At 42.6% G+C, this 16197-nt stretch overlaps 1 protein-coding gene across 2 annotated transcripts in view; it reads right to left on the bottom strand.

Moving 5' to 3' along the window:
• The window catches only part of TBC1D9B (TBC1 domain family member 9B), a 172277-nt gene that overhangs the window by 143338 nt on the left and 12742 nt on the right, over positions 1 to 16197 (bottom strand). For both annotated transcript variants that reach the window (XM_069199510.1, XM_069199509.1), the window contains exon 3: positions 141 to 259. In XM_069199510.1, coding sequence (XP_069055611.1) covers positions 141 to 259 — 119 coding nt within the window. The remainder of the gene's footprint in view (positions 1 to 140; positions 260 to 16197) is intronic.

Raw genomic sequence — 16197 nt, forward strand, 5'->3', positions numbered from 1 at the left:
GCTTAAAGTCTTCAAGCTTCTTAATAGGCTCACAGGTCAACCCTCCCACCATTCCAGACAATAGGCAACATACTCCTGATTGGTCATCTGCCCATCACTTTCACCAAGCCCTCTACAACCTCTGCAAAGTTGTTACTCACTTGGATCTTTCCTTTCACAAAGGTAGTAATGTCCTCTTCATTGTCAAAGATGGAAAGTGTTTGAAGCAGATTGTTCTCTAGCCACTCCCAGTGGGCTGTGATCTCCTTCCGTGATGAGCCTAGGGGGCAGAGTGAGTGAAACCGAACAACACACGGTGAGAGCAAAGAAGGGAATTGGAAAAGGCACTTGGTAAGCTCTGACATCAAGTTAAGCACAACATACATAACAAGCAAGTCACACTTTGGGGGTGGGGCTGGTGGGACACAATGAAAAACAAGAAAGGTCTATTGTGATTCATTCAGAAGGACAGTCCAAGTATGTATTCTTTGAGTGGAAAACAGATTTTATAAGCAGCACACATTTTCTTTGTTACCTACATATACCCTCCATCTACTGATTTCCAATCTCTGCTTACACTTCTGGATTAGGGAAAGACAACAACATTAGAAAGGAAAGAGGAATTACTTGAGACTAGTAGATGTATCTGTGAGCCAGGTGGCTGGCATCAATATAGGCAGCCAATGCTGGAAAGCAGCCCACCCTGTCAACAAGTAGAGGCTCTGTACTCTCTACAACTCAAGGACAAAAGGTCAGTATTAGCAGTCATTTATTATGCATGTTGCATATGTACTCTGCAGGTTTCAAATTGAGCAGCGAAAGGAAATATCTGTAATGTGCAAAGGCAGAGGAACAGGACACAGGGTGGACTTAGAAAGTGCATATGTGAGTAAGTACCCCATCGTTAGGATGCACAACAGGAAAGAACAGCAACCCTGGCAAGCTAAGGGAGACAGGTTTGAGAGCACGAGGCAACTGACATTAAGGTAGACTAAAGGGTCATGAAGGACAATATGTATCAGAAACAATCAAATTCAATATTTAAAAACAGCAACATTAATTCTGGGTTATTAGGCAAAAAATGGTCAACATTTTTAAAAGGGCAACATACTGTTTTTTTAATAAGCATTATAGATGAATTGTTACAGTGACTCTAATAAAACCAATTAATATATTAAGACATATGCATGTATAAATTGATTCCTGCACCTTATATTCCACTGGCAATTTAGTACAGGTTTCTCTAAAGCATAGCTAGATTTAGTTGCAAAACGTTTCTTAAAAACTGAATCCATGCACTATTTATCTATATATAGTTCAGAATATGGTTTAATGACCTACCTTGCTAAATCAATGAACAAATAATCAGGAAAATAGGCCTGCACTGGAAAACAAATTCCATGGGGTTACCAGAAATTGTTATTGAACCTAGATTCAGCAACTCTTTATTCAGGCATATGTTAATATGGTACTATCTGCTCTCTGAGAGTAGTTTGCTACAATTGGTCTCATCTTTAGGGTAAAGTGGACCACTTATTGAAGTTCTAGTGTTGTTAGTAGTTTTCTAAAGCTGTTTTCCAAATGACTTGTTCAAATTTTTTACCATCTAAGTTGTTTTATGTGTTAAAAGTAATGGATGAGCCTAGTTCTTGCACTTCATCCACACACTTTAAAAGATGACTTTAGAGGTCTTTGGAAGGAAACAGTTTTAAGGTCTGATTACAAGTGCTCCAAGGGGCTATATGGTATTTATCACATCCAATAAAATCAGACACCCCAGAGTTGGTAATTTGTTGGATGAGGTAAATAGTACCTAGTACCAATTACGATTTTTACCACATCAAAATCTGCATATCTTTGTAACCATTAAGTGTTGATGGTTTGATATGCAGAATTTACGTGGGTGCAAACTTTATCACACCCAGGAATGATCTAGTGTATCAGCATTTTTTCCATATCTTTCACCTTTCTTCTGTCAACTTTTTTCTTCTTTTCAGGCTTTCTACATCCTACTCCCAATCATGTAAGAATGAAGAGGCTGGGGATGTTCATCAAATCAATTTTCACCTATCAAGTGGACATGAGTGGGAACAGACATACTTAGAATATCCGAAATAACACTGAACGTAACATTGACAATAAATTGGAACTGCAGGTAAGCTTAATAGATTGTCATTGACTAAGCTGTGTCTAAATCATTCTGTGACATGTAAGAAGTCTTGAAATCCTGTAGAAGGCTAAAAGGTGACTTAAGTTTTTGTAAGCAAGCAATGATAAGGTAAAAAGATCTTCCAACTGAAAAAAGACCGGTTAGCTGATATTTAGTTCTCTGAAGCCATAGATAAGAAGGGTGATTTTCTTCATCATTAAAAAAACAACACGGAAAATTATGGAGTGGCAGGGTGTTGAGGGAAGACAGGTATGGATCAACAACCTATTACGCACAACTAATAGCAAACGGTGTCCTGGTGCTAAAGGTATGTGCTCACTCCAATTGCAGGCTAGAAGATGTAATGGTGCGCAATATTCATGACTCTTTAACAGATTTTGAGGTGTTCTGGAAAGGCTTCGTGAAAACACTCCCAGCAAACCCTATGACATCAAAGCTACTAGCTGGAAGTGACTTCAACTTGATGTTAAATTAAAAATGAGACAGACAGAGTAAATGCAGATCCCCACTCTCGAAAATGGAAAATGGAAAGTTTTGCTATCTTAATACACGCATTCGCAAAGCCAGTAGGTCTCATCTACACAAGATCTATTGACATTATCAGTGTTTGAAGACGTTGCACAGCAGCACAGGCTGCTGTGCAACATGGTTTAAAGACCAGAAACAAAGTGCTCCGATGCAGCCAGTGGTGACCATGTAGTATCTCTTTCTTTTTATAAAGCCATGTGGCAGATCAGTCTGCTCTGCAATATGTGAAAAATAAACGCGGTGCGGGAAGCAACACAAGAGACAGGGAGAAGATACGGACAGTGAGCGAAGTGGGAGTATAGGGAAAACAAAACTAGGGACAAGGGCAGGAGTCCCAGACAGTGGCAAGGGGAGAAGAAATAGTACCTCCATCACATCAGGAGCAGCGGACGGGCACTGATTAAGTTGAATCAATTTATGATTGGTCCGTGCTCCAAAGTAATTGACTCTTGGTCTGTGCTAGTCAATTAGGAGGCTGCAAAAAAGACTGACACTGAAACCAACAAATGGTAAGCAATATGCAGGTTTCCACGGCCTTTATTATAAACAATAGTGTCTCACATACGCTGCTGCAGGCACGACCTAAAAAACATGAAAAGCTGCCTTACTTTCCTATTCCCTTTCAATCTTATTTGACAACAGATTACTTTTAGAAAACTATGAACTGCTGCTGACCTTACCAAAAACTCAAAGGAAGCAGTACGTCAGGAGGAGGAGGAGGAGGAGGAGGAGGAGGAGAAGAAGCAGTTAGATGACAAATTAGAAAATCATGGGTGAGTACCCTATACACTAGAGAGGAGTTCAGAGTGCCTTGATGAAGTAGTCCAAGATAAGGCAACCTTAAAGTGAGCACCTGCAACTGGACCTGATTAGAAGAATCTTCAGGCCAGTCTTGAATGAAGACAGTGAGGCAGAGGTTTGTAGGACCAGGGGTAAAAAGTTCCAAATAGTTTTAGCTCTGCCTGAAAACGATTGTGCCATTGTGTGTTCCTTTTTAAATGCATGGGGTTCTAGAAGCAGTGCATCAGCTCCAAGTGAGTTTTCTAAACTGCAAAATAATTTTATCTTTGATGCCACGTATCATGGTGTTGCAGTGTGTAGGGCATAACGAGTTAAATACACAGTTTTACAAAAAAATTCTGGTTTGAATGGGAAACTGCTAGAGAGTTATATTATTGGTATAATATGGGCATATGTTTTCGTACCAGACATGAAGCAAGTTGCAACAAATAGCACTACTTTCAAGGGGGAAACATACATTTTAGGAAGACCCGTCAAGAGTTCTAAGATCTGACTCATGGATATATCAGTGAATCCCCCAGCAATTAGCTGTAAATGTTGGGGACTCTCCCAGTCACTAATAGATTTTAAGATATGAGCATGCTGAGAGAAATCTTTGAGAGAGGAACGCACACTCATGACAGAGAGGATCCCAGATGTTTTTAGCATGACTCAGAGTAGTCCAATATACAAGTTGAGAAGTGCATGGGCCACAAAAGAGCTATGTGAGACCCCATGAGTTAAAGCAACCAAGTTCAAGAAATAGGAATCTGTTGTGATCTGCTGCAATGTACTTTTCAGTTAAGAGGTGAAGCAAATAAGAAAGACATGGGGAAAAATTCATTTGAATTGAGGCTGTGCAGCGTGTCATCAATTACCTTAAGCAGGGCTGTTTCCATGCTGTACCTTTGTCAGAAACCTGACTGGCATTCATCAAAGAGATCATTCTCAAGAATATTTTGTTAAAGTTATGCTGCAGTTTGAAGGACGGGAGAAACAGACTCTGGTGGACTCCTCAGGTGAAGAAGGCTATACACCTGTAGGTCAGTAACGGATACCTTAATGGTTGCAGGAGGGAAGTGGGAGCGGACACAATACCGGTGATTAGCAATGGCCCAAGAACTGCGATATGGAACACACACACACACACACACACACACACACATATATAAAAAACTGGCAGTGATCTTTGTTGTATTAGTTGATTCAATGTTTCTTATATACTGGAAACTATATAAAGATTCTTTAAAAACGTTGTGTTGCAATATAGCTCTGCCTAATGTTCGAGGAAAATGAAAGACCTGAAACAGAATGAAAGTTATTGAGACGGGCCATACATGCATAGAAGTGGGTGCACCCTCGCCATGCACAACGATGTCATCAATTATGTCATTTCAGATGTCATTTGTGATGTTGTCAATAATGTCAAAGGACATGGCATGAATTATGTAATATGTGAAGTCATGAGCAGTGCAGTATTCCTTCCGTTAACTATAACTGGTCAATTTTACTGTTTTTGTTTTTAGATTACAATTATATATTTTAAATGAAATTTTCACCTAACTACAACTTCACTTTAACCTTTGTTTTTTCAGTCAATGTTTGCATTTTTTAAATTCATCTATTCACCTATCACTTTAACCTTTAGTTTTGTTAGGTGAATTTCTGAGCATTTGTAAAGTAATAATATAAGCAAATGTCATTTTAAGTAAGGCAGACATACTGGCTTTCTTAAGGAGTCATAACACCAAAATATAAAAGGCAAGCCTATTGGCTTTACCAGGGGATACATCAACACATATAATGCATTGGCTTTGTCAAAATGTCACCACAACAAAGTATCAGTCTTCACAGTTCAATGCTTTCCTTATTAAAACACACGTGGCAATGCTCAAAAATCTATTTCCATCTAGTCAAGTCAAAATGTTCTTTATTCGGCAAACTGCCATAAAAGTACAGAGACATTTTGAACAAGTTAAACAGATTACTATTTTAGCATAAAAGCATATACTTAATTAAAATCATAAAATTTCATGAACTTGACCATATCCGAGTTATGCAGCCTTATCAGGCTATTCATATAGTTACCAAATAATGGTTACAATATATGTAAGATTTTAGAGCATGTCACTACGGTTCGGAATCATATTATATCCTAAAAGGCCTAAGCACAGAACAAACAGATTAAAAACAGTACTAATATACAAAATATAAAAAATAAAAAAGTGGCATATACTTAGTTAAGTTAAAATCATAGGTTAATTTTGTGAACTTATCCATATCTGGATTATGCAAAAATACAGCCTAGTCGGACTGTTCATATCGCTTCCTAATGGTAATAGCAGACCTCATAAAATGTAATAAAAAATTGCAAATTTGAATAGTTGACAATTTTTTAACATAGATCAGAGCAGCCTTATGTGATGCAAATTTTAATTTATGTAAACTGGGCAGAATAAAAACTTGTCTAGGTGCAGTATATAGTGTACAAAATAGTAGAAATGACATGTGCTCTACCTAGATCTAGCATCACAAGGACAATTTGGAATCTCTTTTTGCCAAACACATTGTTTTGGAAATGCCACTCTAAAATGTATTAAATTCAATCTAACTGAGGAAAACAAAGAACATACTTGGGGGTTCGAGAACCAGGTTAAATAAGGTTCCAGAGTATCTGTGGTTGAAATTTGAACATAGGGATCAAACTTTTTCAAATTTAAAGCTCCATGTAGTCTAAGATTCAAGGTATACTTGGTGTGCCGATTTTTCACTAACTCCTTTGCGTTTGCTGGTGAAGACCTTGGCTCAAGGAACATGGACTCGAGCCCCAAATTTCAGAAGGATGCATGCAGGTGTAAAAACCACGGAATTCTATTTATTTTAGCCAAAGAGATACAATCAGACAAACAGTCCTGTACCAGAATAGCCTCGGGGTTACTCCAGCATCTGACCAATAATAAGAGAGGGAAAACCGCAGTCAGATCCTCCATGTATCGTAAGCCCAATTCCTGATGACAGATAATATTTGCTACGTTCTTAGGTACCTGCAGTAGTCTATGGGCGTATTTATTCTCGACCCGTTGGAGCTGGTCTGATTTAGTATAGCCCCATATGCCCGCCCCTTAAGTGGCTGCAGCGACATTTAGAATTATAGAGCATAGAAATCTGATATGCCGTGTCCCAGTTTATGAGCGAAACGAAAAAACTGCTTCGACATTTATCGCGATTTGCTGAGTCTTTATTCTAAGATGGGTGTTCCATACCAAAGAGGAGCTTAAGTGAATACCTAAATAACAGAAGTCTTTAACTTTGTTAATGATGTTTCCTCCCATAGTAAATTGCTTTGACTGTGTATTTCGGGGACCGCAGGTCATAACATATGTCTTTGAGTAATTAACTTTCAGGTCAAGATCCTGCATGAAAGTTAAAAAAAGATCCAACATATTTTGGAAACCGTTAGCTGTGCGCGCGCGATTATAACCGCGTCATCAGCATGCAATAGGAGTGGAAGCTGTCTCAATCCCATCCTGAGGAAATCCTTCACATTATTCACACGAAAAACATAGCGCCCGTTTATATATAGCAAAAATAGAAATGGCGCTAGGATGCAACCCTGTCAAATTCTTCTTATGTTTGGAAAAGGGTCAGTTCTCTCACCATGAATGCCATATTGCACGGAGACCAGTAAATCAGTATGTAAGCGCTTTATTAGTTCCAGCAGGTGCGGATCGATCCTCATGGTTTCCATGATCTGCCAGAGTTTGCCTCTGTTAACCAAATCAAAGGCACTCGACAGATCGACGAATGCCATGTGAATAGATTCCTTCCTACCAGTGACATATTTACTGAGAATAAGATGTAAATTAAGTGCTTGTTCTACAGTGCCTAGGCCAGGTCTGAATCCATATTGGATCGTGGAGAGGATCTTTGCCTCAGTCGCCCACTCCTCTACCCGTGACAGGATCACGCTCCCCAAAATCTTAGCAGTTGAGTCTACAAGGGAAATTGGTCTATAATATGATGGATCTTGTCTATTGCCCTTTTTAAAAATAGGGATTATTATGGCCAACTTTCATGAGGAAGGAATGTTACTCTTTACTATGCTTCCTAGAACATTTGCAATTAAAGGCCTCCAAAAATTTAGAATAGAATAGATTTAAAGAGGTCTGCAGGACCGGGAGCCTTACCTGACCTTAGACGGTTAATTGCTGTAATAACTTCATGATGCTCAAAGGATAAATCTATGGTATTCACGGAAGGTTCCGCAGGCTTCGGGTCGATACCATCAACCCCTACCGAATTCAAAGCATTACTGGGCTGGAATACCCTTGTAAAGTTATTCACCCAAACAGATTCTTTAATTAGGCATTCATCAGCCTGTGTTTCATGTCAGGAAAAAAAAGGGTGATTTACCACCCTCCAGAATTTGGATGTACCCCCTCCTAGGTCAGAACAGGGTGAGCCAAGTCAACCAGCAATGCTTTACTAAATGCGGATTAGCAAAGTTAATTACAATGCAATCGCCCTCGTATGCTTTCTAAGATGTAACAACACAGTTCACTCTGCGTGCCATAAGAATCTTGTTGAATAAATCTCCATCAAAACCTGATTTAGTCCTCAACCAGTGGGCAAACTTTCTTATTAGAGATTGTGTGTCTTCATTATGGCTAGCATCCAAGGAGGGAACATTTACTAAGACCAAAACATACGGAGCACAAGCAGGGGGTAATTTTAATGGCTCCTCGCAGATTTTTTTTTTTTTTAAGAAAGAGCGGGGCGAAGATCGGCGTCCAGAGAGTGCCCCATTGCGGGTTTCTGGGCTTGGCTTGAGTTCCATATGTACAAGGTAAGGGCCACCTGAAGGTAAACCAGAATCGTTTGATGGTAGACTTCCATTACTATGGGTCACATATTGGTTGTGCAGCAGCCCGAGATTGGGTGATCTGTTAACGGTCTGTAATAGCATACTTGACATACTGGTATGAAGAAGATCTTGTCTCTTAATGATCAGGCTGATACGCTTCTCTTCCAAAGCTAGGCAGAAAGGTTTGAGGATGGAATCAATTAAATAGGTAGCATCATTCGGAAGAACTTCCTTCACGTTGCACTCACTTGTCATATCGGGAGCTACCAAACGATTAGCAGGTTTCCCCGGTAAGGAAAGGCTTTTCCTTTTGTTTCCAGGAGCTCGCTTTGAGCTTTTGGCCTTTCCTCCTGCTTTCCTCTTTTTCAAAGGTGGGGAGACCGCTTGCGAGCAGTCTATGTTTTGGGCCTCAATAGGTGTTGGAGCTTGCGCAGGTGTGGCACAAGTTCCAGTAGGTGAAATATCAGAAAAGGTGGCCTTCACATGAAACTGGGCCCCTTGCATAGGTTTTATAAATACTTTAGGCTCCAGAGGCGGTCTCGGATTTGATTTTCAGAAAGCCCCAATCTTTTCCTCTACTTGAACAAGTCCAGATTCAATAGCTCCTATGACCGATGATAGGTAATTAGTAATAGATGGTTGAATTAAAGCGTCTGAACCATCCTCCCCCTTGTGCAGGCTAATTTTCCTTTTCCCCATTTTAACCAATGGATTACAGGCCTTATTCAAGGTTCAGCAAGTGACCAAGCGAGAAACGTAACCACTTCACTGAGTAGAGGCTGCCCGATCTTCCCCCTACATGTTAACCAGGCATGCTTTTGCTTACCCAGAGCTCAGAGGGGTGAACCGGCCCGGTCTCATCCAGTCACTGACTGGCAAAGGACGGGCCTGCCCTTGGCCCGGGCGCGTCCCGCGCTGCGGGAATCCTTCGGTGCTGAAATGCACCCTTGGTGGCTGGCTCCGCCCCCCCCCCCGGCGGTGTAGAAGTTGTGGGACCTGGAGTCCCCTGCGCAGCATTCTCGTCCCCCCACTGGTGGAATCCTTCGGTGCTGAAATGCGCCCTCGGTGGTTGGCTCCGCCCCTCTGGCGGTGTGGAAGTTGTGGGACCTGGAGTCTCCTGTGCAGCTATTTCTATCTATTTCTACTATATTATTTAAAATAATAAAGCATTCGTATTCCCAACAACTATAAAATTGTGTATGAACAATTTTTAACCACCTTCAGATTACAAAATGCAAACATAGAACCAGCCACAACATTCCCCATAATCCATCTGAAGAGCATACAGCTCCAGCTCGGAGTATTTTAAAAATTACAGTATGTTCTCCTGGGGTCAGGGTTATGCATTCAATGATCCGGGGGACTTACAGATTTTTCCTACTTTTCTGGGGGCTACTGTGCTCCCTGTGACCCTCCAACACTTTTTGAAATTGCTGGTGAAGACCCTGCCCTTCCTTGGGGCACCACACAAGTACATCCAAATAAACAAAGCCCACGCAGGGCATGAACTCATTTTCATTCTTAGTTTATACTGGGTGCCCGGTCCTACCCATTGCCATGTTTTTATTTATTTATTTTCGCAGCACGGAGAGCACACTGCAGTGCTGCCATTCATTTTGTTTTTTGCTTGTTTGGGTACCTCACCTGGGGCACCACAACCTTGATTTAAATAAAATAAATAATACAAATAAGTAAAGCTACTGGCAGTGTAGGGAGCCCATTCCAGCGCTCCAGAGCCGGCACACTCAATGCTGGCGTTGGAACTGGCATTTTATTTCTCCCTGGCTGCGCCATGCGGGGAGGGTGGGATGAGGGGGTAAAAGAAAAGGGTGAGCAGGACTGCTCTATTTACTTTTCTATTGTTAACAATTTTCGAGTGTTCTTCTCTCTTGTCACTCCTGATCAGTATTACTGCACTAAGTGGTTGTAATTGTATCACTTATTTTACGTAGCTTTCAATATACAATATGAGATATAGGGTTAGTTAGCAAATTCTTGGACCCATAAAATATTTTTATTGAAGCAATACGAACAGCATATATTTCTGATATATATTTTTGTTCAAATATTGCTGTGTTTAAATATAATTATATTTATAATAATTACATGATGGTAGATTTTTTCAAAAGTTTTGATATGTTTTCCGGCATCTATCATCTCTTTGTTTGACAGATGGGGTATTCTACAATACAATTAAATGAGCCCTGTGATGAAGGGACTCTTGAAACTCATTTGGGCATCCACTTTTACTTGCAAGTTGAAGCATATAAATATGGCATAAAATAAGTTTAACATGAATTCAATAACATTTTATTTGATTTATGACAAGTTAAGCTCAAGAATGGTGCTGAAAAACTGTTGAAAATTATCCAATCTTAGCCATTTCAAGGCTGAGCACTATGCCATTCCCTAGGAAGCTCCTTGGACGTTTTGAATGACACTCTGATAACTGTCTACAAGGTCTGACTTCAACAATAGGACAGGGTAATGCAAATAATGTAAAAGGATATCCGATTAGAGGGAATGAGGAGGATGGCGAATACTTAGCAGCTAAGAGATGTAGGATGCGATAGAGGAATGAAAACATCTCAGCACGCTTTATACATTTGGAGCAGGAAGTCAATCTTCTATTCTGAAAGATTTGGCATTATAAAATAGTGCCCGAAATTGGGTAACAGTGCATTTTATCTATATATGAAGGTGTAAGTAAAATAACCCCCTTTTCACACAAATGAAAATGTTGATGTACTTTTTGCTTAATAAAAAGAAGGTGATGTTCAACCAGAGTCAGGGAGGGAGGGTGGTTCAGGGTTCAAAGGAAGGCAGGGCTTACTGGGCTACAACAGTGGGGGTCTTTTGCCTTTGGCACGTGGGACTGGCCTGATTTTAGAATTATAAACTAGGTAAAGTACACCCTTAACGGGTAGCGAGCATCAAAGGCATCTCTGAGGTAATTTGGGGGGGAGGTTTTGGCGGGGGGTAAAGGCTTAACTGAAGCAGTCAAACAACACAGTAAGTGAATGTTCAACCCAGTGTTTTTCCTTTAAGAAAAGAAGAAGTAATTTTATCACAGCCCAAATCATTATACATGAAGTATGTGCAGTACTGCAGAGAAGAGATCATAAGGATACTGGAGGATACTTCAGAGACAAACAGAAGCTTTAATTTTAGGCACTGGTAAAGTCTTACTCTCATTAATTGAAGCAGCTTGCATGAGTTCAATTCCCCATAGATCAGTTGGTATGCTTTGACTAGGCAGTTCTCTTAAGAGCGCTAGAGTAACTTCACAAAGTTCGACCAAAATGTGTTAGTCAAGTTCTCAGTGAATGTTTAGTTCTGGTTTTATCATCAACTGATGTGAAGCACACTTAGTATCTCCAAGCATAGGTGTGCAGTCTTTAATGCAAGCAATGGCAGTCACAGGGGCTTATTTGGTCAGCCCTGCTACCTTCTCTTTATATCAGGCCCTTGGAAGCTGTAGTGGCAGGGCCCAAGGCCCTCTAATGGGGAAGGTCCAGCAATTGTGGCTTCCAACATCCAATCCGTGATGCAGGGCCTCAGTCTTCGTGATGCAGCAAGAGAAGAGTCAGCACAGGTCTCCTGTTATTCATCTCTGGCAGGGCACACTAGTGAGCCATAGGTTCACACTGAAATATCTTGGGCATGCAGGGATGCTGGGAGATCTTCAGGCACACATGGGGCAACCCCCGGCACACTCCCACAGCAGTCCATTTCTTCTGGGCTGCTACTCTCTCTGAACACAATAGCTGGCTTCACCTCCTTAAGCAGACAGCTCCTGCCGGGACAAGTTGCTCCTTCTCCCCTCTCAGAAGGAAGGCAGGCATAAGTGTCTCAGGAAGACCCATAGTTCTCCAGCACAATGCCCAGACTTGAAGTGATGTTCTCTCACTTCAGGAACTGGCTATCCTCGATCCCAGCCATGGGTAACAGCAGCTCTAGTCGTGGATCACAGAAGCTCTCCAAGTACTCAGAGGATTACCCATGCCCTTTGTCAGTGAAGAAATTTGGAACAGACTTTATTTGGATACACTGTCTAAAGTCCAGGTAGCAAGTTGGGGTGGTCCTTTTTTAAATATTTTGTGCCTGCAGCAGAGATACAATCTTTAAGTAAAGAGATGACTCTCCAGCACGGAGTGATGAGGCTATATGCAAGTATGAATGCGCATAACATGAGCATGGTAAGTGTGAAGCTCTGAACAGGGCTGTCATCTGCTTCCCTGGACAGGCCACTCAAGGGGAATCTATCAAAATAATCTGCTAACTCAACCAATACCTCCATTATCATCCTTCCAAATGGCAGTACTCAGAAGGAGTTATCAGCAACCCTCTGCTAAAAGGTTTACCATACACTGCATGTAAGTCCTCGCTGTTGCTATCCCTTCCCATTTCACTATTTAGCGCTACAACGTCCACCTCATGAATACAGGCAGTACACTTCTAATACACTTTCACTGTCTGGGTAGGCTGCATCACAAACATTGTGAGCCAAGTCAAACAAGGGCCATTCCAAAACAGATCTGCATTCATGCACTCACAACAACATGGTGTCCTGCTTTTATTCACCATACGTATACACACACCCGCTTGACATACATACAGGGATGTTAAAGCAGCGTGCAGGCATGACATGCAAGAGACTTTACACAAGAGGACCTGTAGGCATTGTGCTCCCATCATGAATCAGGTAAAAAGGCTTGTCCAATTCTAGAAATTTAAAAATGATAAGCTGCCACCACTGCTCAAAGTACATGCCCAAACTAACACATACAGTAGTCTTGTGTCTTCTAGACAGTATGGTTTTGAAGCCACTCCCAACAACAAAGCCATAACCTGGATTTAGTGATCCATTGTGGGCCAAGGCAGAAGCCTCAGCACTGTGTGTGCTGGGGCCAAAAGCAGTGGTGCAACTCAGTTTAATATGGGGGAGGGGTATTCCCATCCCAACAGACTGTGTAAAATAATGTCTCCCAAAATGTGTTTGTGTGTATTGGCACAACTAGACAGTCTGGCCCTGTTTCGGCAGCAAACATCTTAATGGCGAACCCAAGTGAAAAATGTCACATGGATGTTGGGCACCCTCTAAATTTCAGCTACACTGGCTGCTGGCAAGGAACTGTTTGATGCAAGCCCCATGAAACTAATAGACCTGAGCTACAGGAAGTCATACAAGGTAATGATATTTTCCCTGTGAGCCATTTTTAAAAAAAAATTACCTTCGGCTAAGCACCAAACCCCTTCTTCAGAAAATGTGTAACTAACATTACTTTATAATTTTATGTCAGGACCGGAGACAAGGATTATGCTGATATTTCTTTCCTTTAATCAAACAGCAGAAGTTAGAAGCAAAAAACAAACAACACTTCCCAGAACACCAAGGAATGGAACAGCAAATCCACATCGTCTACTGTCCATATCCTGTTGCACCTCCTCAGGCACTTCCTCTTTCTTTCCTGCTGTGGAAGAAGATAAGTCCCTTTTCTTTCACTTGTGCCAAACCAGTTCTATTTCATTGTTATAACCGCTCGTGCAATCCTTGAACGATGCGCTAACTGTTTTTTTTTCTTCACAGGGAGCAGCGGAGGGGATATTTTCGACCCCACTCACGGCTCAGTCGCCCAGCAGGCACTGCGGTGACCCCACGCACCTGCAGAAGGCAGAGCAGCACTCCGATGCGCACTGCGTGTCTCTGATCGCGGGAGCACAGCTCTGTCTTTGAAAGGACCATGAGCCCGGCAAAACACGTTTTGGAGCACTGCACGCCTCGGAAGCTCATACGCCCCACGCGGGACTGTATCCGGCGCAAGCACGTTGCTGTGCCTCTCTTATCCTTGCAGCGGCAGACGCCCCGCTGTTCCTGGTCAGTATGGAGCTGCAAGGCTCCCAGCGAGCACGCCCTTCACGCACAAGTGAGTGCTTTCACCACTGCCTAGGGGCCGGACCCAGGCGTTTTCCCCTAGACGTTCTCCAGACAGACAACCTTTCTGGGGTTTTCGGTAGACAAGACTGTAAGCCTGACAATTCGCAAGGTTTCTAACATTCGCAGGGAGTTAAGGAGGACAATTTCAAGACCCTCAACATCCCTGCGCCAGATTGCTCGTAGTGTGGGGCTCCTGGTTTCCTCCATATAGGCGATATTCCCAGGGCCCCTACACTACAGGCTTCTACAGTGCCTTAAAGCCTATCACTTGCGGAGAGGCCTCTCCTACGTGGATCAGGTGTCTCTTACTGAGGACGCAAGGAACGAGATGAGATGGTGGCTTTCTCATATGGAGGACTGGAAGGCCGAGTGATTTTTAGCTTGGATCCAGACATTATACTAGATTCTGATGTCAGCGGCTCTGGTTGGCGAGCTCGCTGCGGGAGTCCTTAATCAGGGGAAGGAGGTTGTCTGCCAAACAAACCCTCCACATCAATTGTCTGGAACTTCTGGCAGGCTCCTTCGTCATTCAATGCTGGACCAAGGACAAGGAAATTGTTCAGTTTTACTCAAGATGGACAATCGCTCAGCGGTCTGCTACATCAATCACCTAGGTGGCCCCAGGTCCAAAGTCCTAGCTGATCTGCCCAAGGATCTTTGGGCATATTGTCTGACATACAATATATCCGTTATGGCGGAATACCTTCCAGGGTCCTCGAATCAGATAGCGGACTGGTGTTCACGGGAGTGGCCAGACACACGTTTGTGGCGCTTAGATCCGGGGCTTTTTGTAAAGCTCAATGCACTGTGGGGTCCTTTCACGATCGACCTTTTTGTGTCGAGGCTGGACCACCAAGTTCCCGCTATGTCAGCTGGCCGTGGCGACGGACACATTTCTCCAAGATTGGTCCAAGGAGAAGGGTACGCCTTTCCCCCCTTCACCATGCTAACGCACCTGGCAGCGCAGGTGCGCAGACAGGAGACACAAGTGGTAGTGATCACTCTGGTTTGGATTTCTCAAGTGTGAGTTCCGGTTCTTTGGGAACTTTCTTGGGATTTTCCAAACCCTCTCCCCCAAGATCCTGATATTCTGAAGGATAGTCTGGGTCAGAGTCACCCGTTTGCTCTCCAAGGCCGTCTTCCTCTCATGGCCTGGAGGATTACAGGGAAAGATGGAGAGTCCCAGGCCTTTCATCGAAGGCTGAAAGAGTGCTGGCTGCAGCCTGGGCCAACAGCACTTCTAAAAGATACAAATCAGCATGGACAAAGTGGATACTTTGGTGTCTTCAATGCAAAGAAGATCCAATTGGGTGTGATGATGTCCCGGTCTTGAATTTCTTGGCTTCTTTGGCATCCAAGGGCATGGCTTATTGCACCGTTAATGCATATTGCTCGGCTATTTTGGCGGGTCATCTTCCTATTCAAGGTTTGCCAATAGGAGAACATCCTTTAGTGTGCAAAATGTTAAGGGGTATTCGCCTTGCTCTCCCTCCGCAACGCAAATACTCAAACTTATGGGATGTCAATTTGGTCCTTAATCCCTTCCAATCTTGACAATCAAACGAATACCTTTCAAGAAAGGAAATATCGTCCACGTTAGTGATGCTACCATTTCTTGTTTCCTCCAGAAGGGTCTCGGATGTTCGAGCCCTGGACCTTTCCAGTAGGGTTTTTAAGCCACAAGGGGTTGCTTTTCATGTATCCAGGCGGACAAAAACGGATACAAGACTGATTTCTTACCCTGCTTTCGATAACTCTCCTAAGTTGTGTGTGGTACGATGCCTCAAGGCATATGAGAATGCAACTGAGGACATTCACCCTCCAGGGGAGAGAAAGAGTTACTCATTTCCATTCGAAAGCCTTTTAAAGCTGACTCATCACCGACCGTAGCCCGATGGGTAAGATGGGTTATGCAGGAGGCAGGGATCAATGTAGCTC

The sequence above is a fragment of the Pleurodeles waltl genome, chromosome 7 (assembly GCF_031143425.1).
Source record: "Pleurodeles waltl isolate 20211129_DDA chromosome 7, aPleWal1.hap1.20221129, whole genome shotgun sequence".
Classification (NCBI taxonomy): domain Eukaryota; kingdom Metazoa; phylum Chordata; class Amphibia; order Caudata; family Salamandridae; genus Pleurodeles; species Pleurodeles waltl.